The sequence below is a fragment of the Sceloporus occidentalis genome, unplaced genomic scaffold (genome assembly GCF_023333645.1).
Source record: "Sceloporus occidentalis isolate IW3139 unplaced genomic scaffold, rSceOcc1.0.p SCAF_7, whole genome shotgun sequence".
In the NCBI taxonomy this organism is placed as follows: Eukaryota; Metazoa; Chordata; class Lepidosauria; order Squamata; family Phrynosomatidae; genus Sceloporus; species Sceloporus occidentalis.
The window spans coordinates 95,862,757-95,890,024 of record NW_028316987.1 but is presented as its reverse complement, the minus strand read 5'-3'; the positions used below and the strand labels follow the sequence as shown (position 1 = coordinate 95,890,024).

The window sequence follows — 27,268 nt, the reverse complement described above, 5'->3', positions numbered from 1 at the left end:
CTGCCATGATACTATGAATCCTAGGCAGCGAGGAGACAGAACCCCAATGACACCCAACCCAGATGAAAAGCTGCAGTCAGTAAGATTGTACTCCCCTCAAACAGTTGGGCCCCTAATGTCTAGCACACACCCATCTCTCCCTTTAACCTTCCATTTCCAGCCCTCACCTGTCTGTGGGGGGTGAGGTGGTGGCATCTGGTGGTGCATAATGGGATAAGGAGGAGGCTGCTGGTGAGATATCAAGCCGGAGTGGCTGGCTGTCCCAAGAGGGTTCATGGCACCAGCGCTGGAGTGCTGGTGTGACTGCTGAGCATTCTGGCTATGCTGCTGTTCCAGTTGCTGTCGGGCTCTTAATTCAGCATACTTTAGCTGCTCCATGTGGAAGTTCTGGCGTTCAGTCAGCAGCTGTTGCCGTTGTTGTTCCAGCTATCAAGGAAGAGTGAGAAAAAGATTAAAATCAAAAACCTACCAACCACAGCCAAGCTGTAAAACCACATTGTGCTTTCCTTTCACAAAGAGGTCTTGTCAGTGTTTCTTGATGTTAACTTAAAAGGAGATCTAGCATTAGATTTAGTCAGGTATATGCTGGCTTCCAGCATTCAGTGCATGAAGTACACCAGCAGGGCCAAGGAGAGGAAAAAGACCCAAGTGCTATTCATTTCATCCCTCCAGGACAGAACCCCAAAGCCTCCAACCTCAAGTGCACTCAGAGGTACTTTCTCTCACATGTAGGGAATATTTCATAGAATCATAGAGTTGGAAAAGACCTCAAAGGCCATCCAGTCAAACCCACTGCCAGGCAGGAACTCACAATCAAAGCATCCTCGAGAGAGGCTATCCAGCCTCTGTTTAGACTTTCAAGGAAGGAGACTCCACCACCCTCCCAGGAAATGTCTTCCACTTTCAAAGAGCTCTTACTGTCAGGAAGTTCCTCCTAGTGTTGAGCTGGAATCCCTTTTCCTGTAGCTTGCATCCATTGCTCTGGGTGCTATACACTGGAGCAGGAGAAAACAAGCTTGCTCCATCTTCAATATGATATCCTTTGAAATATTTAAACAGGGCTATCACATCACCTCTTAACCGTCTCTTCTCCAGGCTAAACATCCCCAGCTCCCTAAGTCGTTCCCCTCATAGAGCATGGTTTCCAGACTCTTCACCATTTTAGTCACCCTCCTTTGGACATGCTCCAGCTTTTCAATATATTTTTGGAATTGTGGTCCCCAGAATTGGACACAGTATTCCAGATGAGGCCTGACCAAAGCATAAGAGAGTGGATATTACTTCTCTTGATCTAGACCAGTGGTCTCCAAACTGTGTCCTTTAAGAGATTTTGGACTCAGCTCCCAGAAGCCTCAGCCATGTTGGTTAATAGTCTGGGATTCTGGTAGCTGAAGTCCAAAATCCCATAAAGAGCACAGTTAGGGGACCACTGATCTACACAGTATACTTCTACTGATGCATTTAAACAACTCCAATGAGCAGGATTTTCAGCGCCTGCAATTGGCAGAGCAAAGTGATTTCCACGCTGCCAGTCAGGCCGCCTTACTTCATGTGGAGCCATCTCTATTGCACCACAGAACTACCAAGAAAACCCAAATGTGAAAAGCAGGTACTTGCATGTAAAAATTACAAAACCTCCATGGGCCAGTTCACCTGCATCTTTCCAAGCTTTCAAATCATTTTAAGGTTGAACAAAATCATTTGTTGTTGAAAAGATAATAAATATTAAGGGTGGCATAGTGGTTTGTGTGCTGGACTATGACTCTGGAGACAAGGGTTTGATTCCCTGCTTGGCCATGAAATCCACTGGGTGATCTTGGCCAAGTCAAACTGTCTCAGCCTCAAGGGAAAGCAATAGCAAACTGCCTCCGAACAAATCTTGCCAAGAAAACCCCATGACATATTTCCCTTAGAGTTTCCATAAGTCAGAAATGACTTGAAGGCACACAACAACAATGGGATGCAGGCAGGATGATTGAGCAAAGATCATCATCTCAGGTGGAACAACAATAAGTAGATGCTTCTCAAGAGGCATTTTCAAACTCTTCTATAAAGCTTGATAGAAACCCAGAGAGACAGAAGGGAAATGTTGCAAAAAGACTGAAATTTTGTTCAAGCTGAATAAAATCTGCCACTCATGGAAGAGACATGAGCCAAGTCTAACCCACTGAACATTTAACTGTAAGTATGGCCAATGGCAATCCTATGTCTAGCGCACAGCAGATCTCAAACATGCAGGGCAGGTTTATACAAATCATGGCCTTATTTCTTAAAAGGGGGTCCTCCCATGGAAAACCTTAACAAAGCAAGGGACATACTTATAAAGCATCCAGCACATGTTAAAATACTGCAGGAATTGTAAAAGAACAAAACCTTCCCATATCACTGCTGATTGTACATTAATGCATGCTGTCACAATTTCTGGATTAACAAGGCTCTTATTTACGCAATATTGACTTAAGCACAATTAGGGCTGACAGCACTAAAACGGCTACAGTTCATAAATTAAATCATGTTATGTATACACCCGCTGACTTCCGTCCTCCATTCCCCATTCACAACCGTAAGAAAGAAACAGCCTTTATTATGGCATGAAAAGGGATGGATAACCTACATACAACAAACGACTAAAGCAGTATTTTAGCCACCAGGAGCGTTTGGGATGGAAACCCCACAAACGTCACTACTCAAACGGAAAGCATACTTCTTATATAAAGAAGTAAGGATCAAACCAACATCTAAACTCAGGGGTGAGAATGGCTGCCGCCACAGAGTCTTTCCTTTAACAATAAGGAAATCCTTGGGGAGCCTCCCGCTTAGCAACAGTCCTCTCCTTATCTGCCTATCAGCAAAGGGGCTTGCAATGCAGGCTGCTGGGTATGGGGAGAACAGAGATTCACAGCAGAAAAGCCGAGGGTAGGGATTGAGGCAGGTGGGTGGGGTGGGGTGGGGTGGGGAGAGACAAACCCCCGCCTGGAACGGCTGGCACCGAAGATCCATTTTTCACACTCTTGCCAGTTGATCCATCTGATGAATGTGAAGAAGGAAACATTAAATCTGCTCCCTTTCCTTGTGAATGAATGTGCAATTCATTCAAATTCCTTATAAATTATTATGGGGAGGAATACTGACAACTCATCTCCCTTAAGCACTACCCAATGCTCCAAACAGAGGGCAGTCAGGGAGGAAAAAAGATCTCCCCAGCATATCAAACAGGCAGCTGTTATCTGGGAGATCTGGTGTGCGGCAGGAGCACTGCTCATCTTCCAAGAGGAAAGACAAAATGGCTTGCTGGGTTAACCGTGAGGTTATCCTGAGACAGGGGCCGCTGGCATTTGCCCAAGGATGCAGGCTGTGCTTGGTAAACTATGAAAAGCAGAAGCATTTACCAGTCAGGATAACCCTTTTTAATGGCCATGTAGAACTATTATAAAGCTCAATGACCGAGATCTCAAAACAGAGGAGGATCTTGCTATAAGGACCTAAACTCCTCTCTCCCTTGTCTTGGACAGAATAGAAAACCTCATCCCACACACTTGGCTCCAGTGTCTACCTCCCCACAACTGGTAGCAAAATATGGTGTATATGTGTATGTTCCAACTTATGTGTGGCACAGTGGTCTGAGTGTTGGACTAGGAGTCTGGAGACCAGGATTCAATTCCCAGCTGGGCTATGAAACCCACTGGGTGACCTTGGGCAAGAAGGCAATGACAAACTTCTCTGAACAAATCTTGTCAAGAAAATCCCATGATAGGCTCACCTTAGGGTTGCCGTAAGTCAGAAAAGCCTTGAAGGCACACTACACACACACACGTGTGTGTAGATATGAAAGGAGCAGGTGAGTCTGTGTGTGAACATATAGAAGAGGTAGTGTGGAGGTCAATCCATAAAGTTGTTGAAAAGCTCCCTGCCATATTTACTTTGGGTCTGTTTGTCCACACAGGAGAACATTTACAGGTAACGCAGGGCTACCTTTGTCTGAATTATTCCTCAAATCATCAAAGCATTAAGTTGTTGGCAAGGGGGAGGTTATGCAGTTTTAGCCACAGCTTGGAAAAAAAATTGGGCTGCAACACTCAGAATTTGCCAATTAGCATGGCCACTGGTATTCTAAGAGTGGTAGCTCAACAAATCTTCCAAGCTCTGGTTTCAGCACATTGGTTGCAATATAACTGTGTAAGGGCATCCTCTCCAACTGTTCTCTCAATGCAGAGGGTCTGTCAAAAACAGCTGCTAAATGGTTTGATGGAGGAGACACAAGTATTTGCTAGGGAGAATGAAGTAGCAGCAACCTCTTTGTTAGCAGCTCAAATACTGGTCACTTCATTAGAGCTGAAATGAGCAGAATCTCTAAACGCTGATGCCCTGAGAGGAGATGTCTTTACATAAATTCCACGCACTCAGACTTACCGCTTCTTTCTCTCTGTCCATGATTGTTTCCAGCTCCTCAAAATGGCGAAGTTTGATCTCCAGTTTCTTCATTTGTGTTTCCACCAGGAGGGCTACCAAGGACTTGATCTTCCTCTCCTCAACAGCAGCTAGATGCTGAGTAGGAGGAACACATGCAGGTTAGAGAAGCCAGTGCTTTGCAGGACCCAGCAAACAGGAAAAGTGGCTGAAATTTTTCACGTCTACAAAACATTTATGCCTTCACACTCCATCTTTTAACCTTTATCATTCTAAGATTCCTCAAGTCTTACTGAACCAACTGATTCTGTTTTAAAGCACTTTGGAAAAATAAACTGGTTGGTGCTTAAACTGCCTTAGGATGAAACAAGAGAGGTGGATTTGAAGGCGACTTATTTCTATGTTATCTATAGTGCTCTGGTATTTGCCTGGGGAACTGCTCAGTGTCAATTTTTTTCAAAGGGAAAAAGTGGCCATTCATGTATCTCCCCCCTCCCCCCCAAATCTGCTAGTGGCCTGGAGTACTGATCTGCTGGCCACTGAATAATTGAATTTGAAGCTATATAAGTACATTATCTTGGAGCTTATTACAACAAATGAGCAGATTAGATTTCCACTAATGTAATAACTTCATTTATTCTAATGTTTTTACAAACTGAATCACTCATGTTAGGGCATCCTAAGAGACTATTCAAAACAGTTTTGACACTTGTGTTTTACAGTGGGCTTTTGTTATCTGCTGGGGTTTGGTTCCAGAACACCCTGTGCATATCAAAACCCACAGATATTCAAGTTCCATTAAATATAATGGATAGTAAAATGATGACCCTTATGTAAAATGATAAAATCAAGGTTTGCTTCTGTGAATTTATATATATTTTAAAAGAAATTTCAAGCCATGGATGCTTGAATATATGGATTAAGAAATCTGTGGATACAGAGGGCCAACTATAATTTCTGTATTTTGAGGGCTGCTCTTAATCTGACCTGTTAATATTTGGGTTGTTTATCCTATTCCGCTCTTTTCCCAGAATTGGGACTCAATCCATCTGTAAAGCAGTCTTTCCCTTTTCATACTGCTTCCCGCTTTGCCAAGCACTGTCACCTTTTCCAATCAATCAAGTATTCCTCATGATCTATTCAAAGCATAACCCTCTTAGTTTAGTCCCTTTGGCCTTTAGGCAGAATGCAGGGTTGATTTGGTCTAGGACCCATTTATTTGCCTTTCAAATTTGTCTAGGTTTCATTTACCTGTCATTTTTCTAAATGGGATACACTTTGTTTACAATGCAACTGTCTCATTTTATACCAATACCCACTTTGCTTTGGCATACAAAGGCCCACCTGGAGTGGCTCCCTCTTTTATACGCCCCGAGCCCCTGTGTTGTTTTATGGAATCCAAAACAACTGCCTTAGCCAGACCCCCTTTCTTTCTAGTCTCTGTCTTCATATGCAAAAGGTATCTAACTGGGCAGGACTCCCTGCCCTCACAATCTATACTTGACCCCGTTGGGATTTGTATTGTTTGCTCACATTCTATTAACCGGAGACATAGCCATGTTAATCTGGAATATCAGTATGCAAAGGGATCTTGTAGCACCTTTGAGATTAACTGTGTGAAAAAGTTGTAGCATAAGCTTTTTATTGAGAATGTAGACCTAGTCTATGAAGGCTTATGCTACAACGTCTTTCACACAGTTAAGTCTCAAAGATCTCTCCCACAAGACCCCTTGGCCTAATAATATCAATCAGTTTGAAAATGACAGAGGTGTGGCAACCTGCTTCTGTACAAGTGTTTTCTCCTCTGGCTATAAGTGGTTCTAGTGATCACCCAGGTCTTCAGAGATTTCAGGTACAAGCAAACAAGCATTACCTCCAACTAAATAATAATAATAATAATAATAATAAATAAAAAATTTATTTGTATACCGCCCTTCTTTCTATCAGGGCGGTGAACAGCATCTATCAAAGACAATACAACACAGTGCAAATATTCAACACAATAGATACAATTAAAATCACAGTTAAAACCAATTCTGGCCAGCATAACTACTGCTGTCGGAGGGGGGAGACTAGCTGGAGCCTGAATCTGAGAATGCACACTTAAACAAGAAGGTTTTTAATTCCTTCTTGAAATGGGTTAGGGAGGTGGCCGAGCGGAGCTCTCCAGGCAGCAAGTTCCAGAGGGTCGGGGCCGAGATGGTAAAGGTCCTCCTGGCTGTGGAAGCCAATCTAGCTCCAGAGACCCTCAGTAGTTGCTGCCCAGAAGTTCTGAGTGTGCGGGGCGGATTGTATGGGGAGAGGCGGTCCTCTAGGTATCCTGGGCCCAAGCCATTTAGGGCTTTATAGGTTATAACCAACACTTTGTATTGCGCCCGGAAGCGAATAGGCAGCCAGTGCAGATCTTTAAGCACTGGTGTTATATGGCTGGTCCTGGATATGCCAGTGACCAGTCTGGCTGCCATGTTTTGTACCAATTGTAGCTTCCGGGTTTGGTACAAGGGTTGCCCCATGTAGAGCGCATTGCAGAAATCCAATCGAGAGGTTACCAGAGCATGTACTACCGTTTCAAGGTCCCTCTGGCCCAGGTAGGGACGCAGCTGGCGTATCAGCCGAAGTTGGTAACAGGTGCTCCTGACCGTCGCATCCACCTGAGATGTAAGGTGAAGCGACGAGTCAAGGAGCACCCCCAGGCTGCGTACAGAGTCCTTCACGGGAAGCGTGACCCCGTTCAGGACTGGTGGAACCACCGCCATCCCTGGACCAGGAGAACCTATCACGAGTACCTCCGTTTTCTCTGAATTCAGACTGAGTCGGTTTTCCCTCATCCAGCCCATTACCGACTCCAGACAGGTCACGAGAGGAGAGACGCCATCCTCAGTCACTGCATCAGTCGGAGACATAGAGAAAACTATTTGGGTGTCATCAGCGTACTGATAACCCCGCGCCCCATGTCTCCGGATGATCTCTCCCAGCGGTTTCATGTAAATGTTGAAAAGCATGGGAGACAGAATGGCTCCTTGAGGGACCCCAGATGTAAGGGCCCTCTTATTGGAGCACACGTCTCCCAGCTGCACCATCTGGAACCTCCCAGAGAGGTAGGACCGGAACCACTGGAGCGCAGTGCCCCCGATTCCCACCTCTACCAGGCGCTCCAGAAGGATACCATGGTCTATGGTATCGAAAGCCGCTGAGATGTCCAAGAGCACCAACAGAGACACGCTACCCCTGTCGATGCCCAGACGGAGATCATCGACCAAGGCGACCATGGCCGTCTCAACCCCGTAGCCCGCCCGAAAGCCGGTTTGAAATGGGTCCAGATAATCCGTTTCATCCAAGATCGATTGAAGCTGGATAGCAACCGCCCTCTCGATCACCTTCCCTAGAAATGACAATACCGATACAGGCCGATAATTATTATGCTTCAGGGGGTCGAGGGAGGGCTTTTTTAGCAGCGGTTTTACGATGGCCAATTTTAAGCTGGATGGAAATTGCCCATCCCTCAAAGATGTATTTATAATCAGGTGTAACAGCGAGGTTACCACCGGTCCCCCCTGAGCCGCTAGCCATGAGGGACAGGGATCGAGGGAGCAGGTTGTCTTCCGTACGTTTGCAAGGATCTTGTCCACATCATCGGTACGAACTGACTCAAACTGATCCAGTTTAATGGAGTCCACGGAGGCTCTGGACACCTCTACCCTAGGTTCTGCCCTAATGCCGGCGTTAAGACCCTCGCTTATCCGAGAGATTTTATCCGCGAAGAAGTTGTTAAACTGGTCACAGCAGGCCTTAGAAGGTTCAAGGATCTGGTTCGGGGCAGGAGGGAGTTGAGTTAACTCCCTGACTACCCTGAACAACTCTGCTGGACGCGACTCCGCGGACGCGACACGAGCACCATAGAACGAGTTCTTAGCTGCTCGTATCGCCTCTCCAGAGTCCTCCAAAAGGCGGTCTAGGAGAGCCTTGTCGGCTAAGCGTAGGTGTTTCCGCCAACGATGCTCTAGCCGTCGCAGAACCCGCTTCCTTGCCCGGAGGTCTTCCGTATACCAGGGCTTACGTTTGGAAGCAGGCCTGAGAGGGCGCTTGGGAGCGATCTTGTGTATAGCCCTAGAGAGACCGGTATCCCAGATACCAGTCAGGGCATCAACAGAGTCGCCGTCATCTCCAAACATGTGTCCCTCTAAGTCTTCTTGGAACCTGTTGGGTTCCATCAGCCTTCGAGGGTGGACCATCCTAATAGGTCCACCACCCCCGGGGGGGGATCTGGGTAGGAGCCTTGATTTTTGCCTCCACAAGGAAATGATCCGTCCATGACGGGGGGAAATATTGGTTATTTCTGCCCACGGATTTTCCGCTTCCGTACAAAAGACCAAATCGAGTGTATTACCCGCAAAATGCGTTGGACCCGAAATCAGCTGGGACAGGCCCATGGCCACCATGGTTTACAGAATGGGTTTACAGAAGCCTTTATGCTTCAATGGGAACCCCTCTGCCAGATACTAATAATTTATCTTTGCTTAAGCTGCTTGCGTAGACTATTTGACACTGATTTTTTTCATCCTGAATGGCCTATTCTAGTTTTTTAAAAGCACACAGATCCATTCTATTGCCATTCCACAAAGATGTATCCATGATAGGACTAAAGAAAATGGCAAAGGCAGTGCAATCATACTTTTTAAGGGAAACCCAACCCAAGGAGCTGGGAGTGGGAGTATCAGGTGGGCCTTGGCAAATCAGGTGCACATGTATGGATTCCTTTCATTGCCTTGGCAACCAGAACACCAAGAATGGAGAAGGCGAAGAAATGTGGTTTTGTGGACAGCACTGGGGAATAAAGGGCCATTTCTCCTCCAGTTCTGTAAGATACCACACAAGAATTTCCTTCAACCACACATTCTAAATGGAATATACTGTATATACTTGACTACAAGTCAACCTCATGTTGAGGGCAGATTCTGTGGCCAAAATTATGGATTTTGCTATGACTCGTAGATATCTCAAGGGTAAAAACATAGGTGCACGGAACAAAGGATGGAAAGGACAAAGCCAAGGAAAACAATGCCAAAGAATTTACAAAATCCCAGCAGGCTTAACTGTTTGTGCTCACCCTAAAGGCTGGATGGATGAAGAGAAACGATAATAAATTGTGGCTATATGATGTGTTTGGGAGGTGAGCAGGCACAGATGGGGCTAAGAAAAGGCACATATGCCAAAAAGAATGAAAAGGCAAAGCAAAGCAAATGGAAACTACATAAGCAGTGATTATAGGTGGTAACTAATATGATAACTTTGCCTGAAAAGCTGGGTTATGGGACAAAACATACACAATTGTCTTGTTCAGAATCCTTCAAGTCTGATTCCTCTTGGCATTTCTTTGAGGGGAAGCACCAAAGAGCTGCCACCACTGTCATTTTCATGCCCAGGCCAGACTGTTCTCACCTTTTGCCACTATACCCAGAAAAGGGAATAATTCTGTTTCATTTTTTAAAATAAGAGCTCAAGTACAGAACCTTACACTGGCTAGCAGATAAGCTGGCCCAGGTTTTCTGGGTTGATTTTTTTTACTAAAATCTCTAGAGTTATACATGAGTATGTGCTCCTCTTAAGTGATGTTAATAGGCTTGTGATGAAGGGATGCTTGGCTCAATTCTTGAGTCGCAAACCACCAAACAGCTCATCAAATAACTGGGGGGCAGGGGGAGGGAGAGGCTGAGAAACTTTCTGGAAGGGCTCTCTGTCTTTCAGGGTGCCTTTGAGTAAGCCTACAATAGTAGCCTTAAATCATTCAGAAGGAAACAAACTTCATTTAACGATAACATTTATACAGCTGAAGCCGAGGAGCACAAACAGTGCATTTTAAGGCACAAGCGACAGGAACCAGCCCCAGTGCTTTGCAACAATGGGGTCATTTTAAAAGCACTCCCTTGAACAGCACCGGAAATCAGATGCAGTAGAAATCTACACACGACAAACCTTGGCTTTGGTGGCAGCCGAAGCAAGGGCAGCAGCTGCAGCCGTTGCAACGTTCCCTTCAGAGATTTCATGCTCCACTCGCTTCTTCCCAACTTCGCCTTCCTTGTCTTTGCAAACATCAAGGTTCTCCTTGTTCTCTTCAGCCTCCTTCTCATCTAAACAAAACACTCCCAGTTAGCCTCACATGGTCACACACACATCCCTTGGATATCAACCACTCTGCTGTTGTAACACCTCATAATCCTCACCTTAACTCGTGCACCACTCAATTTGTGCAATACTTTACTTCTGAAGTAAATAGAATACAAGCTATGTCGAATACCACGGCCATAAATACAGCACCATTGTTTTAATTGCTGTCTTATATGCCCTACTTATAGTATCCGTGGAGATGTACACATTGTGACACTCCTCTACACTGGCTGTAAAAAGAAATGCACTGCACTCACTGCACCCATTCAAAACGACCCCTTCCAACTAAGAAAGCAATTCAGTAAGAGAACTGCAGGGTTTGAAGGGGCTTCATAGGCCATCAAAGCCACCCATGCTCAGTGCTGGAGCATCCCCAGCAGGGAGCAGTCCAGCCCCTTTCTGAAGACATCCAGGGAAGGAAATTCCACCATTCCTCCAGTTAATTGCTTCCACTATCAAACATCTTTTACTGTCCATTAGAAGAAGCTCCTTCTAATTTTCTATCTCATGTCCAGTCACTTGTAGGCTTAAAGGAAGGCAAACACTACACAGCTGAGTTTCTTAACACTACCCAAAGCTGGCTCCCAGGGGCACCTGGGACTTGGGAACAGATCATTTGATTGTTGCCTTGGTCTTGTTGCTGCTGTGTGCCTTCAAGTCATTTCATACTTATGGCGACCCTAAGATGAAACTATCATAGGGTTTTCCTTGACAAAATTTGTTCAGAGGTGGTTTGCCATTGTCTTCTCCTGAGGCTGAGAGCATGAGACTTGCCCAAAGTCACCCAATGGGTTTCTGTGGCTGAGTGGGGAATCAAACCCTGGTCTCCAGAGCTGTAATCCAACTCTCAAACTACTATACCACACTGGCTCTCTTACTTCACAAGTTAATGATGCCATTCTTAGAAAGGGCTTTGCTGTGCCACATTCTTTTCACTATGGAAATGGACCCCCTTCCTCTACCTCAGTGCCAAAAGCCTCTAAAAGCTATTCACATTTTTTTTTAAAAAAAGCATCTTTCAAATAGAACAAACACAATGATTCAAAAACAGAGGAATACATGTAATTTAAATTACAACATCAAGTGAAATGTAGAAAACACTGAGACACTCAAGAAGTGATCCCTTAGCTTGGGAACATGAAAAGAGTGCAGGGGAACAACCTGCACTCTTTCACATATTCAGGATGAAACAAGGACTCAACAATAGCAAGCAACACACCCTATACATATTAGTCTGGGTTAGGTTAGTCAAGATAAAAAGTGTTCCTAACTGAGCCATTAAAGGATTTCAGAGAAAAGATTTAAGACCTGAGAGGAAGTTCTGAAATTTACAGCTCAACTGGACAAAGCAACCTGAGCTCTGAAAAGGAAATCTACTTGTTAGTAGCTAAATTTATGAGACGCTGTTAGAACAATACAAGAAAACTGTTTAAAGCAAATGTACACTAGGGTGAGATGGGGGGGGGGGCTTTACTATTTTTCTACCTGTTTTGGAATCTTGAGTGGCATCACCATGCTGTTCTTTTTCAGCATTTCTCTCCTCTTCTCCTTCTTGTACCTTGTTTCCATCTCCTGTTTCACCATCTACTTTGTTTTCTATCTACAATGTGGGAAAGGAGAAATAAGAAATAAATCCCTTGACAATGTAAAAGTTCTCTTTATAGTTTTTCCCCACCCATCCACATATATAGGCTGTAGAGCTGAATCCCATTGTAAGAGTATTCACTTCTACAAGCTTGAGATGCCAGTTGCAGACAGACTCTGAAGCTCATGAAAATAAATACTGTAATACTTTTTATGAAGGAGATTGAGGCACTACAAAAAGATAAGTTTAACTGTTAGATAGAGAAATTTTAAGTGATTTCAGACACAAAAGAAACTAGCAATTGCTTTCTTATTGAGAAAGACTGGACTCTTTCAAAAATCTGGACTAGGAATCAACCACTTGTAGTTTCTCAATTAACATATCTTGGTGATTCAAATTTCTCTCAAGTGTGAGCCACTGGCCAAAATAACTCCAAATATAACCAACCTGAGTCCAATAACCCCAATTCAATCTGGTCATAATCCTGGATATGCCTGTGCACCAATACTCAATCATCAAAATAATCCGATGTCCAACATTAGACTGTTACTTGTTCAAACTGCCATGAATACATATGAGGCTGCAGCCTTAATGAATGCACAGCTGCTAAAAAGGCAGCAAACTAAAAAAGAGGCAGCCAATACTGCATATCAAATCCAGTCCCAACAATTTGTATTTATCAGTAAATGTACACTAGGCAAAAAATAATTTCCCTATTGACCTAATGATAGAGGTAACCTGTTTTCACTAAACAAAGAGTTTTCAAGGACAGTTTCCATGTTAATGCCCTTTAAAAATCTTTACAGTGCACCTTTTAAAAAAGGAACCCTACCAAGGTGGCTAACAATAATGCAACTCAATAATATCAACAAAATTAAATCTATGTTACTTTAATCTTATTAACAAATCCAGAAGTAGGAAGGAAAAGAGCTGGGGCCCAAGAGTCTTTGGGCTTGAGATGATTAAACCAGATGTTTTCCTCTTCTGAGGAGGAATGGCAGGTGAGCCCCGGTGCCCTCAGGAGAAGGGAAAGCCTTAATCCTGTGCGGTGGTCAAAACCCAGGCCACAGCAGCTGTGACTGCAGTCAGATTTGTCATCTGAGTGTTCCACCAGGGCTAGCCTGGAAGAAGAGACTCCTCCCTCCATAACTGTCATCTTCCGGCCTGCAAGGGAGTTGACAGGCAAGCCCAGCTCCATCAGGGTTAGCCTGAAGAAGAAGAGCCCTCCCTCCGGTCCATCTGCCTTGGTCCAGGCCTCAGAAGGAGAGAAGAATGCTGGACCTGATCCCCCCACCATTCCCTTCTCCTTTTGTGCCGTGTCTTTTTAGATTGTAAGCCTGAGAGCAGGGAACTGTCTGTTATCCCCTCTGTTGTAAGCCGCCCAGATTCCCAGTGACTGGGCGGCATATAAATAAATCCTATTATTATTATTATTATTATTATTATTATTATTATTATTATTATTATTTGCATGTGCTGCTTTCAGCAAGAAGAGGAACTCTGTCCAAATCAGAGCATGAGTCTCCAGGGCTTAGTGGGGGAGCCAGCCTTTTTTCTTCCTATTAAGAAGATTATGTGTCTGAGATAACCTGCAAGACACAGCAACCAGATACTGGCTTAGAGACGCATGCTTGCTCATCAGAAACAGAAGACACTGGAGCAAACCCTAAACACTTCTCTCCCTACATGGCTGGGGTCTAACTCATAGGTGAGTGGGCATTCCCTTCTCAATGCAAGGCCAACCTGACCATAAGCCTCCCGCAGCAGAGGTTCATAGAAACTATACAATTATAGCTTTATTTTTCCACTATGGAATCCTGGAGTTGGAAGATTGTTACTGTTGTCTGAGTGCCTTCACATCACTGCTAACTTATGGTGACCCAAAGGTGAACCTATCATGGGTTTTCCATGGTCTTCTGAAGTCCAACACTCAAACCACTGGCTCTCACTGGAAGTTTAGGGAGAGCCATAGAGAATTCTCAGTTCAGAGCATTTGAGTACCTCATTAAACTACAAACCCCAGGATTTCACAGGATGCACCCATGGTAATTAAAGTGGAATAATAGGGTGAAAATTGTATGGTGTGAACAGGCTCCAGGTATGGTGTGAACAGGCTCCAGCCTGGCAGAGCTCTGAGGAGGGAGAGAGAACGGAGAAAAGGAGAGATGAGGAAAGCAAAGAAGGTGACTACTTCTGGCCATGCTTAGAACAGGAGATTCATCAGGTGCCCTCTGTGACACAATTCTGGGGCTCTGTAACAACATTTCATGTTCACAATAATCTCTAAGTAACCCAAAAGATATTCTTTGTAACTTAACATGGCAGGTGGGAAGAACACCATAACCTTACAACAAATGTAAAGAGCACATTCATACAGTGCTTTTTAAATTTGTTGTTTCAGATGCAAACAAACTCCACCATAATATTGTGAAGCTGGGACTGGATGTTCATTCAGCAGCCTCCTGTACTTATAAAAATAAAAGCATATTAATGAATGATTAATTTGGACCCATGCAGTCCTTGAAAAACCGCACCATAAAAATTATATTTGAAGTTGCCAGACCTTAACTTTTTCCACCTGCAGCCCATCTGTCTCTGTCTCCATTTTTTCTTGTTCAGCTCCATCTGTAAGGAGAATACCATTTAGGGAATGGATCACTGATAAATCAGCACAAGATGAATGGCACTTTCATGCTTTGATCCCTCCCCCCCAAATAGCACTTTCACAAAGCGTCGTCACTCTGGACAATGTGTTCACAGCTTGCCTTGGGTTAAACAAACCAAACATTCAAGCAAAATTCACTGGCAAAGCCAGCCTTGTCCTAGGCATCCATGTTGCTCACTTACGCAGTCATGCACTGCAGCAACCTTTCAAAAAGCACTGCTACCATTTACCAAGCACGGATTACAAATGCTGGAAGAGCTGCACTGTTTTAGAACAAAGGCCTATCTACCTTACCAGTCTGCGCTCAAAGCTGACCAACACAGATGGCTCTGAGAAGCCCTTGGGCAGGACGTGAATGCACCAATACTTTCCCCCTCAAATCTGGTGTTACTGCCTCTCATACTAGAAGCAAGATATGGTCCCTGTGAATATTTTTAAGGCTGACAAAAATACAGGTATTCTTTATCTACAGATTCAAGCATTCACAGCTTGAAAATATTTTAAAAATATAGAAATTCCCAAAAGCAAACCTTGATTTGGCCATTTTATTCAAGGGATACCATTTTCCTATGTCCTTGCATATAATGAGACTTTAAGCATCCATGGATTCTGGTATCCACAGGGAGTCCTAAAACCAAACCTCAGCAGATACCAAGGGCTCACTGTACTGAGGTCTATGGCCAAGACCAGACAAGTCTTATTGTAAATTCTAGAGATCCATCAGTGTTCCATTTCTGCTCATTCAAACATTTTCCAATAAAGGGAACTTCAGCCCACATTGCTCAGGAATAAGAATAAAGCTTGTAGATAAAGCCCATCATCTGACACTAAGGCCAAACTTGGAAGAAGGCAAATTAGTCTGAAGGAAAGCTTGTCACATACTTGAAGTTAGAAGGCATAGGCATGTCTGGGCCATCTCCCTCAAAGAGCACTAATAGAGAGAGACTCTAGCCATGTCCTAAACCAGCCAGTCCAACTTCCTTCCTTTGGCTCTCACAGTGACACATGGGAGTACAACCAAAATATTATTTTCAACTCAAGAAGCTTATTGTTGGCTTGCCCTCCCTAGAGCTCTGGATATTGGCTTTCAGGTTGGGTGGGTGTGAGGGGACAAGTCACTTTTGTATGATTGAAAGCAACATGGATTTATCTGGACAGAAAACATCAGTTTACAGAACAGTGTCTCTTTAGATTGGGAGATGGTGATGGAGGGGGAATGCACCCAAAACATTTTCACTTTTCCTTTCAGCATCTCTTGCAAAACCTCCAAACTCTTTCATCTTCTCCTTCTTGAAAATGCCACAAGAGTAGTTTAAAAGTGCTATGGCTTCTTGTCATCAGGAAGGTACACTAAAGCAAGGAGTTCTTCACTAAGTTTCCTTTTAAACTCCAAAGGAAGGCTGAAGGTGTAGTGGAACAGAAGGCGTAATGGGGCAGGCTCCTGTGTCTAATGACAACTGCAGAATACTATGTATCCCAGGACAACTACTGGCTGCATCCCAAGGCCAGAAACATGCTCTCGTCCTCTACTTATCCCCAATTTCTAACTTTTATCAGTGTTTTCTCTACCACTTTCTTCTCATAATAATGTCAACTCCCACTGGCCATTTCCAGGACTCCAAGTAAGAGCTGACACCCTACTTGGAGATGCTGGGGATTGAACCTGGGACTGTTTGCAAATAAAGTACAGTATGTTCTTCAGGCACCATCTGAACTGCTGGTAATGACCTATCAAGCCCTATAGGGCTCAGATCCAGGTTTTCTGAAAGAACATATTCTCCCATATGAGCCTAAGTGTGTTTGAGACCTTTGGGTTTTTTTTTTTTTTTTGGGGGGGTTGCTTCTCTCTGTCTATCACCCTCATGGACATGCAGAAGAGGGCTTTCTCAGTGGCTGCTTCCAGGCCCTGCAACTTCCTTCCTAAAGAGGCTAAACTGGCCCCCTCCACAAATGGCAGAAGGATATTTTTTGAAAGGCTGGTTTGTTCCAACAGGCTCTTGGGAATTGAACTGTTTAGAGGGTTCTTAATAACATGCTGTATTGCCTGTATCTGCGGCTTTGCAATGTGCATGCAATTAAATTGCTTTCAATTCTATTTATAGCGCAATTATATTTCCACTTTTGCACATGTCCAGTGAAGTGAACTTTTATCTGTGCCTGTTTCAGCTTTTGCAAGTCACCTTGAGCCCCAGGACATGATATAAATTAACCAACACTGCCATTATTATGATGCGGGTTGGGATAGAGAGCCCTTGTGGTCCCTTCCAACTCTCTGATCATTTTCATCTATTACTGACCTATGGCTTCTCCCTGGGGGGGCAGCAGGCTGGAAAGGCAACCCTAGAGAGATACTATAATTTGATGGTCATGTTCTCAGAAATCATTCACTCCCACTCACAGTACGCTTTCTAAAAAACAGCTCTCACCCTGTAGCAGGTCAGTTGGTGAGGAACTTCTCTGTGCAACTGAGCCCTGCACAAGGTTGTTTCAGTTATAGCATTAGTAATGGAGATTGCACACGGAGCTTAGCAATCCAGTCCTACAACATTTGAGGGAACATTCCCCAGCCTGTTCCTTAACATCTAATTCCTGGAAGCCTGGGGTAAGCCAGAGGGATTTGTAATTATTCTTTGGGTCCCAGCTTCTGTTGAGATGCCAAAGCCCAACTCCAGCAATGGGAATAGATTAAGCAAATTAAATGTGTTTATGCACATTTTCTTAATTGCCACAATTTATAAGCCCAGGACTGAACATCTCGGCACAGAGTAAACAGTCCTAAGTAATTGCCGCTCAACACCTCCACATAGCTTGTAAAATAAGTTAATTAGATATATAAAACTCTCACAGCGATCAATTAGAAGAACATCTCAAGGCAAAGACTTGTTGGTGGGTAGTTTAGGGAAGGCTCCATTGCTCAGGCCGTGTGCTTATGATGAACTCTCACACTAAGGTTGCAGCCAAAAACAGATGCTATCACGAGCAGCATCAAGTTGTGGTCTTTTGGGTCTTCCAGTGGAAACTCACCTCCCCAAGGGTCCTGGGCCATTCAAGGGGTGCCCTTCTACACTTCCATCTCCTAATTTGTGCAGATAATCTGCCCAGTCATTTCCCCTCCACTTTTGTGTGCAATGTGCCTCCTGCCCCGTTTCTCAGTAAATTCCAATACCCAAGTGGCACCTGTTTGTGGCTTTTCTTGTCATCAGATTCCCTTCATACATACATTTTGTGACAATCTCTTGCTATTTTCTTTTTCCTTCTTTATACCTATTACATGGGGGAGGGAAGAAAGCAGAGGGAGTGGGGCCCATCTTTCGCCCCTCAAGCCCCTGGAGGGTTGTGCCCAAAGTAACATCATACCTATTTTTGGTGGATTTTTGGACTATGAGGCCATGTTCTAGAAGTGTTTATTCATGACATTTCGTCAGCATCTGTGGCTGGCATCTTCAGAGAATGCTTGCCTGGAAATGAGGTGGGTATGTATATACTGTGTGACCCTGGGAAGGCAGGAGTGATCTGCATATGAATTGCTCTGTTGCTAATGGCGGGAGGGTCTGCAAAAGAGGTTTACTGTATTTTCCGGTGTATAAGGCGACTGGGGGTATAAGGCGATCCCCAAGTCGCCCGCCGGCAGCATCCCTGGCCTCCCCTGAGGGGGTCTTGCACCAGCTTAAGGGGGCCTCTTTGGAGGCCTGAGAGAGGATCCGCGGCGGCTGGGTTCTCGCCATTTTTCTTCCAAAAGGCGGCGGGGAAGCGGCTCCAGAGCCGGCCAGGCCTAGGAAAAGCGCCGGCCCCTTACTCCTTGCCGCCGCTGCCAGGGATCCTCCAATCCTCCAGCGACTTCGGAAGTCCACCACAGAAGCCGGTGGAGGAGCAGAGGATCCCGGGTGGCAGCGGAGGCTTCAGAGGACAGGATCAAAATTCAAAATGACCTGAATAGACTTGAAATCTGGGCCAAACCTAACAAAATGAAATTCAACATGGAGAAATGTAAGGCACTGCATTTAGGGCAGAAAAATAAAATGCACAGCTATAGGATTATGGGGGACACCTGGCTGAACAAGAGACCTATACGTGTGAAAGGGATCTGGGAGTCCAAGGAGGCCACAAGTTGAACATGAGTCAACAATGCGACGCAGCAGTTAAAAAAGCCAAAGGCTGCATCAATAAAAGTATAGTGTCTAGATCAAGGGAAGTAATAGTGCCACTGTATTCTGCTTTGGTCAGGCCCCATCTGGAATACTGTGTCCAGTTCTGGGCACCACAATTTAAAAAGGATGTGGAGAAACTGGTGTGTGTCCAAGGGAGGGCGACTAAAATTGTGAAGAGTCTGGGAACCATGCCCTATGAGGAACGACTTAGGGAGCGGGGGATGTTTAGCCTGGAGAAAAGAAGATTAAGAGGTGATATGATAGCCCTGTTTAAATATTTGAAGGAATGTCATATTGAGGAGGGAGCAAGCTTGTTTTCTGCTGCTCCAGAGACTAGAATGCGGAACAATGGATGCAAACTACAGGAAAAGAGATTCCACCTCAACATTAGGAGGAACTTCCTGACAGTAAGGGCTGTTCGACAGTGGAACACACTCCCTCGGTGTGGTGGAGTCTCCTTCCTTGGAAGTCTTTAAGCAGAGGCTGGATGGCCATCTGTCGGGGATGTTTGATTTGGATTTCCTGCATGGCAGGGGATTGGACTGGATGGCCCTTGTTGTATCTTCCAACTCTATGATTCTATGATTCTAACATTTTATGTCCAGGATGGTTTATAACATGTTCTGCTACTGCTGATTTTTCTGGCAGACTCAGTCTGTGGTGTCTCTCATGTTCCTTGATTCTTGTTTGCACACTGTGTTTGGCAGTCCCTATGTAGACTTGTCCGCAAGTGCATGGTATGAGGTAAACTCCTGCGGCTGTGAAAGGGTCTCTCTGGTCCTTGGCTGAGCGAAGCATTTGCTGGATTTTCTTCGTCGGTTTGTAAACCATTTGAAGGTTGTTTCCTCACCAGTTTCCCTATTCTGTCTGTGACTCCTTTGATGTATGGTAAAAAACCTTCCCTTTGGGTGTTTGTTTGTCTTCCCTCCTCTGGGTTTTTCTACCAGGCCCAGAAAGGGCTGCCAGACTCATTACCTAGATTCATTATCTTGGACATAAGGCTGGCTTGCATTGGCTTGATCCTTGCTTGGTCACTCGAAAAACCGCCAACAAGCCTAGCCAGTCTTAAAGCAGACCTGGTTGCAGCTCTCAGGCAAAAAGATGAAGAACTTGCAGTCTCTTCCAACTCTATGATTCTATGATTCTATGAACCTAAGTGGATTCACCCAGAATTCAGTTGTTCCTTTGCTTCACCCAAAGGTGAATCCGCTGTGGTAAATGTTTTCTTTTCTAGCAAGATTTGAAGCCCTGTCCATTTATACATCCATCCAAGGTAAAATCCCTCCATCCCTCCAGGCTGCAAAAACCATGAAGTTGCCAGTTGCCTTTTTGGCGGCCCTCGCTTTAGAGGTAAACGCTCTACACCCCAAAGCAAACATCCATATAAAAAGGGAACAGAGCATACAAAATGGTTCCAATTCCACATTTGAATAGACTTGTCACCAATTGCTGTGGAGTGCCTAAAGTGTAGTTCTACTACAATTCCTAGGGAAACTAATGCTCACCTCCCATTCTCTCTTACTCTTGTTTCACATGTTTAGAGATCCAAAATAAATCCCTGCAACATGAAAAGGATAGGCTGGTATGATTTATTTAATTCATTTTTTACCCTGCCTTCCTACTAAACGCACACACAAGAAGGTTGATAAGGGATTTTTTAACATCTAAATAATGCAGTTCACACCACTTTAAATACCATGGTGCCAGCTTACCAAATCCAGGGATTTGTAGTCTTCTGTGGCACCCGCATTCTTTGGCAGAGAAGGCTAAAGACCTTGTAAAACTACAAACCCCAGAATTGCATAGGATAGAGCTACAGCACTTACAGTAGCATCAAACTGCATCATTTCTACAGTGTAGATGTATCCAACGTCACTGAAAACAAACTGAATAAAACCATTGTAATGGCCACTAAAAGTAAAATAACAATTGAAATCAATAATTGATACACACATCCAAACAATTTAAATGGCCAGCCGGGGGAAACAGCCATCTCTCCTGTGTTCACCAGCTGGGCTGAAAGGGAATTTCTATCAACCCTTTAAAGTTCATGAATAAAGTCTGATACTAGATTGAATCTGGCAGTTCGTTTAACAACCCAGCACCTCATGGACTCTGGCTTGGCAGCCTAAGGTTCCACTCCAAGCAAGCAATTAAACCAACTTCATATAGAATTCGTACAAAAAACATGCAGTGGCTTCAACTGAGGAACAAAAGGCTGTGACATACATACAAACTCACCAATAAAGAGCAAGCACTATTTCAAAAATTTTGTACATCAAAGAACTTTAGAATCTTAGAGCTGGAAGTGATCACAAGGGCCATATAGTCCAACCTGTGCCATGCAGGCATTTACAAGGGGAAAACTCCCGAAAGATGCCCATCCAACCTCTGATGAAAGACCTCCAAGGATGGAGAGTCCACCACCTTTTGAGACAATCTATTCATTGCTAAACTGCTCTTACAGTACAAAGGTTCTTTCTGATGTGAAATCGAAGACTTTCATGGCCGGCATTCATCGTTTTTTGTGGGGTTTTTAGGCTATGTGGCCATGTTCTAGAAGAATTTATTCTTGACATTTTGCCAGCATCTGTGGCTGCCATCTTCTCCAGCATGGTAGATAATTTTGAAGAATATGTAAGTCTGTGAGGGTTTTTTACTTCCACAATCACTGGGGATCACAAAAAAATATTAATTTAACCTAACTCAAACTTTAGGGCTCTTTCACACTTTGCAACAGCCTTCTGTAACCTGGTGCCTCGCGGTGGAATTATAACACAGCTCCCATCACTCCAAGGCAGCATCAACCGGTTGGGCATCAACACATTAGAGGGCACTAAGTTGAGGAGGATAGCCTTGAGCATTGGCATACATCACAGAATCGTAAGAGTTGGAAAAGACTTCAAGGGCTATCCATTCCATTCCCCTTCTGCCATGCAGGAAGACATGAGCAAAGCACTCCCTGTGACAGATGGCCATCCAGCCTCTGTTTTAAAACCTCCAGAGAAGGAGACTCCACTACCCTTCGAGGCAGCAGCATCTTCCACTGTCGAACAGCTCTTCCTAATGTTTAGGAGGAATCTCTTTTACTGTAGTTTGAACCCATTGGTCTAGGTCCTATTCTTTGGAGCTTCAGAAAACAAAGTTGCTCCATCTTCAGTATGACAACCCTTCAAACATTTAATCAGGGCTATCATATCACTTCTTAACCTTCTCTTCTCCAGGCCAAACCTAATCAGCTCCCTAAGCCGCTCCACAGAGGACCTGGTGGTTTCCAGACCTTTCACCATTTTGGTCGCCTTTCTCTGGACACTCCAGCTTGTCCACATCCTTTTTGAACTGTGGTACCCAGAACTGGACATAGGAGTCTAGATGAGGTCTGGCTAAAGCAGAATAGAGTGGCACTATTATTTCCCTTGATCTAGACACTATACTACTGTTGATGCAGCCCAGAATCACACTGGCTTTTTTAGCTGCGGCATCATTTATTGCTACAGGTACGTGTAGAACATTTTTATATGTGAGAAGTATGTTGTGACCCTTCTTCGCCTCTGCTGCCATCTCATGGTTCTGCTGAAGGATTCAGAACAGGCTGCTGGACTTGCAGGGTAACAAAGCAAACCAGACCGGAACGCTCTGCAGCCCCTGCTTGACTTTGGGGGGAGGTAAGGCAAAATCCCAATTGCGTGGCCTCTGCCTCTCTCAACAGTCAAGAGAAGGATTAGCCAAGAGGGTTAGAATTCTACTTTTCAGCTAGACTAATTAATATTGAGGACATCATTTGAAAAGATGCTTCCTCAGGAGTGATTATGCTTCAGAAAACTTTGCTGCACAGACACATGAGGAGCTGTTTTGGGCAGGCATCTGCCATGTGCTCTGCTGTTGCACATTTGTTCCAGCCCAAGGAAGCATAGGCTCAGTGGCACCCCCTTCCCCACCCCGGTGCCCTCTGGCAAAAAGCTGCTTCGGAGGAATGGCATCATAGACCGCCAAGTGACCCAGTTCGCTCGTGCCAAGCCACTCCCCCAGGGAGTGCCATCTGCTCCTGCCCTAATTTATTCCATTAGTTACAGATCAATATAAATTACATTAACTGGCTAACATTAGTTATTAAAGGCTGTTTGTTGTGGGCTTGGTTTTGTTCCCATTCGGAAACAAGCTACACTCCACAGGCCGTTACTATTATTTTGCCATTTGCATGGGCAGGTAAAGGGTGGCAGGGGAAACACTGATCGGCCGCCAAGGCTAATGGCATTAAGCTAATTGGCTTTGCTGCTCCACATGCAGGCAATGTCCACCTACTGCTGCCTCAAAGCTTAGGCATCAGACTAATTAAAAAATCCTGCAGGAGGGGGATTCTGGCCTCTATTTTCCTACAATACGTAACATCAGCGATACGCCTCAGTGGCTGAGAACACGGGGAAGAGCTCTGGGTCAAATGTAAGAAAAAAGATCCCACCTAAACATCAGGAAGAACCTCTTGACTGTAAGAGCTGTTCAACAGTGGAATAGACCACCTCACAGAGAGGTGGACTCTCCTCTTTGGAAGTCTTTTAATAAAGGCTGCGTGACCATCTTTTCGGAGTGCTTTAGCTATGGATTCATTCATGGCAGGGGGCTGGAATAGATGGCCCTTGTGGTCCCTTCCAACTCTATGGTTCTAGCATCTCTAGTCTAAATACAGATCTCAGATAAGCAAGGATAGTAAATCTAGTCTAGTCTTCCCTAATAGGGAGGATAGCTCCCATCACCCCCACCACCTGGATGAGACAGGTTTGTTTAGACAACAAATGATCTTGGACCATAAATGGACTGGCCCCTGAGAAAGTGGATTTGGTTCCAAGCAGATGCGTTACTCCGAAATCGCTGACAAAGCAGTAAACCCTCAGGTGCTAACCGAAGCCCAGAAGAGAGACAGGTGGGAAATGAAATCAGGAAAGATCTCCCCAAAGGTATGAAGGTCTGTGTTTAAGTGTTACTTTCACTATCAGTACCACAGGTTTGATGGGGAAGGGGAGGTAAGGATGATGGGTGTAACTAGGGAGAAGAAGGAGTGCTTCATCTTTTATCCCTGTTCAAATTATACAGCTGTTTTTATTTGGAATTGTTTTAAATTTATATCGTTTTATATGCATGGCACACTAAGACCTCATAACAGAGGGTAGGATAGAAACATTTTAATAAATTAATACGAGTAAGAAGCAGCAGATGGGTAATGGGAGGAGGAAGAGGAGGGCAGAAAGTTAAAACTTGGTATATCAAAGAATCACTGAATTTAGGAAGATAGTCCAATTAGTTACAGTTCAGGAAGACTCAGAGCACATCAGCTAGACTGCACACTCCCCTTTGCCATGCCAGGTGTTGATCTGAGGACATGTGAAAGCAGAGAGTACAACCTACATAGAGTAAGGTGTGCTGCAGCAAAAGCAACACAATATTTTGGTCCTAGCAGGAAACCAAATCAAAAGGACGTGTTCAACATGGTGTTCTGTAATTATATTTTCACAAAGCGGCAACCTCTATTGTGTGAGCAGAAGATGGAAGGAACTATGCCCTACTTACTCTGAAACTGCATATTCCAAAAGAAACATTTCTTCCCAAGGACAGCTTTCTACTGTGTACCATCCACCTGCATGTAGGAACTAATGTTCTGGTCCTAAATCTACTTTTTCCTGATATTGCATGTGCCACTTACTAAACTTTGCTTATGCAGCAACTGGGCAATTATTCTAAATGTAGGGGGGAGGAATCTAATATTAACTTGGAGATCCATACCAGAAACGACCGTCTTGAAAATAAATATAGCATTTACAAGACAATGTAAAACCCATGAAGTGCATCTTCCATATGCTTCTCACATCTCACAGATCCTCATGAAATGTATTAAGGACTGTGCCAAATTCTCATCATTTTTCTTGAGTTAATGAATCAGCTAGCTAATAATGATTGAACGTAACACATTTTCATGCCATGTACAGAAATACAATTATATTACAATTAAGTCAGGAATACTGCCATTAGTACGCTACACACCACAATATTTTTGAGGGTTTCCCATTTTGTACTATATGACTGCTTTGAGTGATGAGTAGCTTTCTTCTTTTATTATTACATCTGGCCAGTGTATTAAAAACAACTTCAAGGTAAGGCTTAACTGACCAGAGGCCACTGCTGTCAACTTCTAGGACTCACCAATTTTTTCTGGCTCATCTGGAGATGTTCCAGCAATGCAGCTGCTCTCCAGTCCATAAGTGGGATCCACTTTCCCAGAGATTCTGGCAGCTTCTTGCACTTTCTTGACATGAGCCTCAACCAATTCCAGGGGCACCTCTTCTCGGACCCGGGAAAATTCCTCTGTCAAAGAATCAAAAAGTACATGTCTACACTGCGTGGGGAAGATTTTCAAAGCCAGGTATCAATAAAACAGAGAAACCCTCAATACGGCCTTGCCGTATTGACTTGAATACAAGTTCTGCTACCACTGCTGCTCTTGTTTACTGGAAAACTATTTAGCAAAGGAGCAGTGAGTCAGCAGATAAAGGCAGCTAACAGCAGGTTAACAGGAGTTAACCTGATGAGTTAAGAGAAGAGGAGAACAAAGGGAGAGGCTGACAGACAGGGTTGAGATGGGAGAGACAGAGAAACTCAACATTAATGACCAGAAGCAACAGGGAAGCACTGCAAGGTTTGAAAATGGAAACATAAAGAGAGAGAACATAAAAGGGTGATAATTTTAGAGCTGGCATTTTAAGTTGACTGATCAGGAAAGAAGGCAAGTAGAGAGGCCTTGGGGGAGGATGCTCACAGACTGACAAAGATGCCAACGAAGAAAACTCATTTCCAAGTTGTCCTCATCCTTATTAAGTCTCTTCCAAAAAATTACACACATCCCTGATGTCCTTCCCATATTGCTTTTGGAGAGGAATTAATAATACAAGGACAATTTTATTCACAGATCTCCTGTGAAGGATATCAGGAAGGGAGAATCAAAACTAGGAGCTAACAGGAAAACTTGAAGTATTCATATTAGGTGAGCAAGTATCTTTTTATGTTGTTTGCTGAGCTACCGTGCTGACAAATTAACGCTTGGCACTGGGCTGGTGCTTGGCTCAGGCGGTGCTTTGCTAACATTAACCAATTAAAGCTGAATGATAGAAGGCAACAGACAGGAGAAAGCATGAAAGCAAGTGGCTTTCAAGTGGCTTCCGTGAAACAGCCTGCCAGCCTGGGTACAACATCAGCTTTCTTTAAGCCTTCCAAATGCCATTCAGACAATTCCTACCTAGGTCCTTTTGCAGAATTTATGATGGATCAATCAAGGAGGCACTGGTGGGCTTTCCCAAAGCCTAAGCCTAAGCCTGCACTACCAACCATGACATTAAGACCTTCTCAGACAAGATTGTAAGAGGGAAAAGAAGGTAACACCACACCTAAAGCTGCTTTAGCTGCAGCAGACGCCACTCGGGGATCCACAACAGATGCCAGAAATGCCACTGTGCTCATCACTGGGTTCCCAGACTGGCTGAAAGGCACGGGCTGGTAAGCCAAAGGGCCCAGGGAAGCATCTGAGTTCTCCAAGTAAGGATCCTCAATGGGAAGGCGCAGGAAGTGAAGAATACACTCGTCTTGGGTGCGGCTTCCAACGTGCTCAGAAACTTTGTTCCAGTCATCTTTGTACATCTCCAAAGCCTGACAAATAGAGCAAAACAGATTTTCATACATACATCTACAAACATACATCTACAAACACACACACATGCAAACAATTCAACTGGTTCATAAGCTTGAAACTGTAGAGGAGACTCTCAGAAAAGCAGCAACTGAACACATATTTAGATAATCAACATCAATTTTCAGTCTTGTTGAGCAGGTATTAGGAATCTGGACTACAAACGCTACTTCTTTTTCAAAAATGCCACTTTTATAGATTATTTTTTAAAAAAAGTATTTATATAAAATATGAAAAGGAATGGCTCAATTACAGAAAAAGAACACATGTAAGAATGGAGAAATCATCACATCAATGTGAATTTCAAAAGAAAAAAAGAACAGCAGACAGTCATAACAGAAGCAGCTGGTAACCAAGCCACAGGTGTCAAAATAACTGGATCTGACTAAGATGACATACATTCTCTCAGAGACATAGCTGTGTTAGTCTGGACTATTAGGATGCAAAGGGATCTTGTAACACCTTTGAGACTAACTGAGTGAAAAATGTGGTAGCGTGTCTATTTCCTCAGATGCATCTCCAGACATATATTTGGTAGCTGGATTCAACAGTACAGTGGGACCTTGTTA

At 44.2% G+C, this 27,268-nt stretch overlaps 1 protein-coding gene across 1 annotated transcript in view; it reads right to left on the bottom strand.

The window, feature by feature from the left end:
- SMARCC1 (SWI/SNF related BAF chromatin remodeling complex subunit C1) overlaps positions 1 to 27,268 on the bottom strand; it is a 120,136-nt gene that overhangs the window by 24,604 nt on the left and 68,264 nt on the right. Inside the window, exons 20-26 of the mRNA XM_089533830.1 lie at positions 26,401 to 26,659; positions 25,163 to 25,324; positions 14,721 to 14,782; positions 12,058 to 12,172; positions 10,381 to 10,535; positions 4,411 to 4,545; positions 168 to 426 (exon numbers count right to left, since the gene is read on the bottom strand). Of these exons, the coding sequence (XP_089389956.1) occupies positions 168 to 426; positions 4,411 to 4,545; positions 10,381 to 10,535; positions 12,058 to 12,172; positions 14,721 to 14,782; positions 25,163 to 25,324; positions 26,401 to 26,659 (1,147 nt within the window). The remainder of the gene's footprint in view (positions 1 to 167; positions 427 to 4,410; positions 4,546 to 10,380; positions 10,536 to 12,057; positions 12,173 to 14,720; positions 14,783 to 25,162; positions 25,325 to 26,400; positions 26,660 to 27,268) is intronic.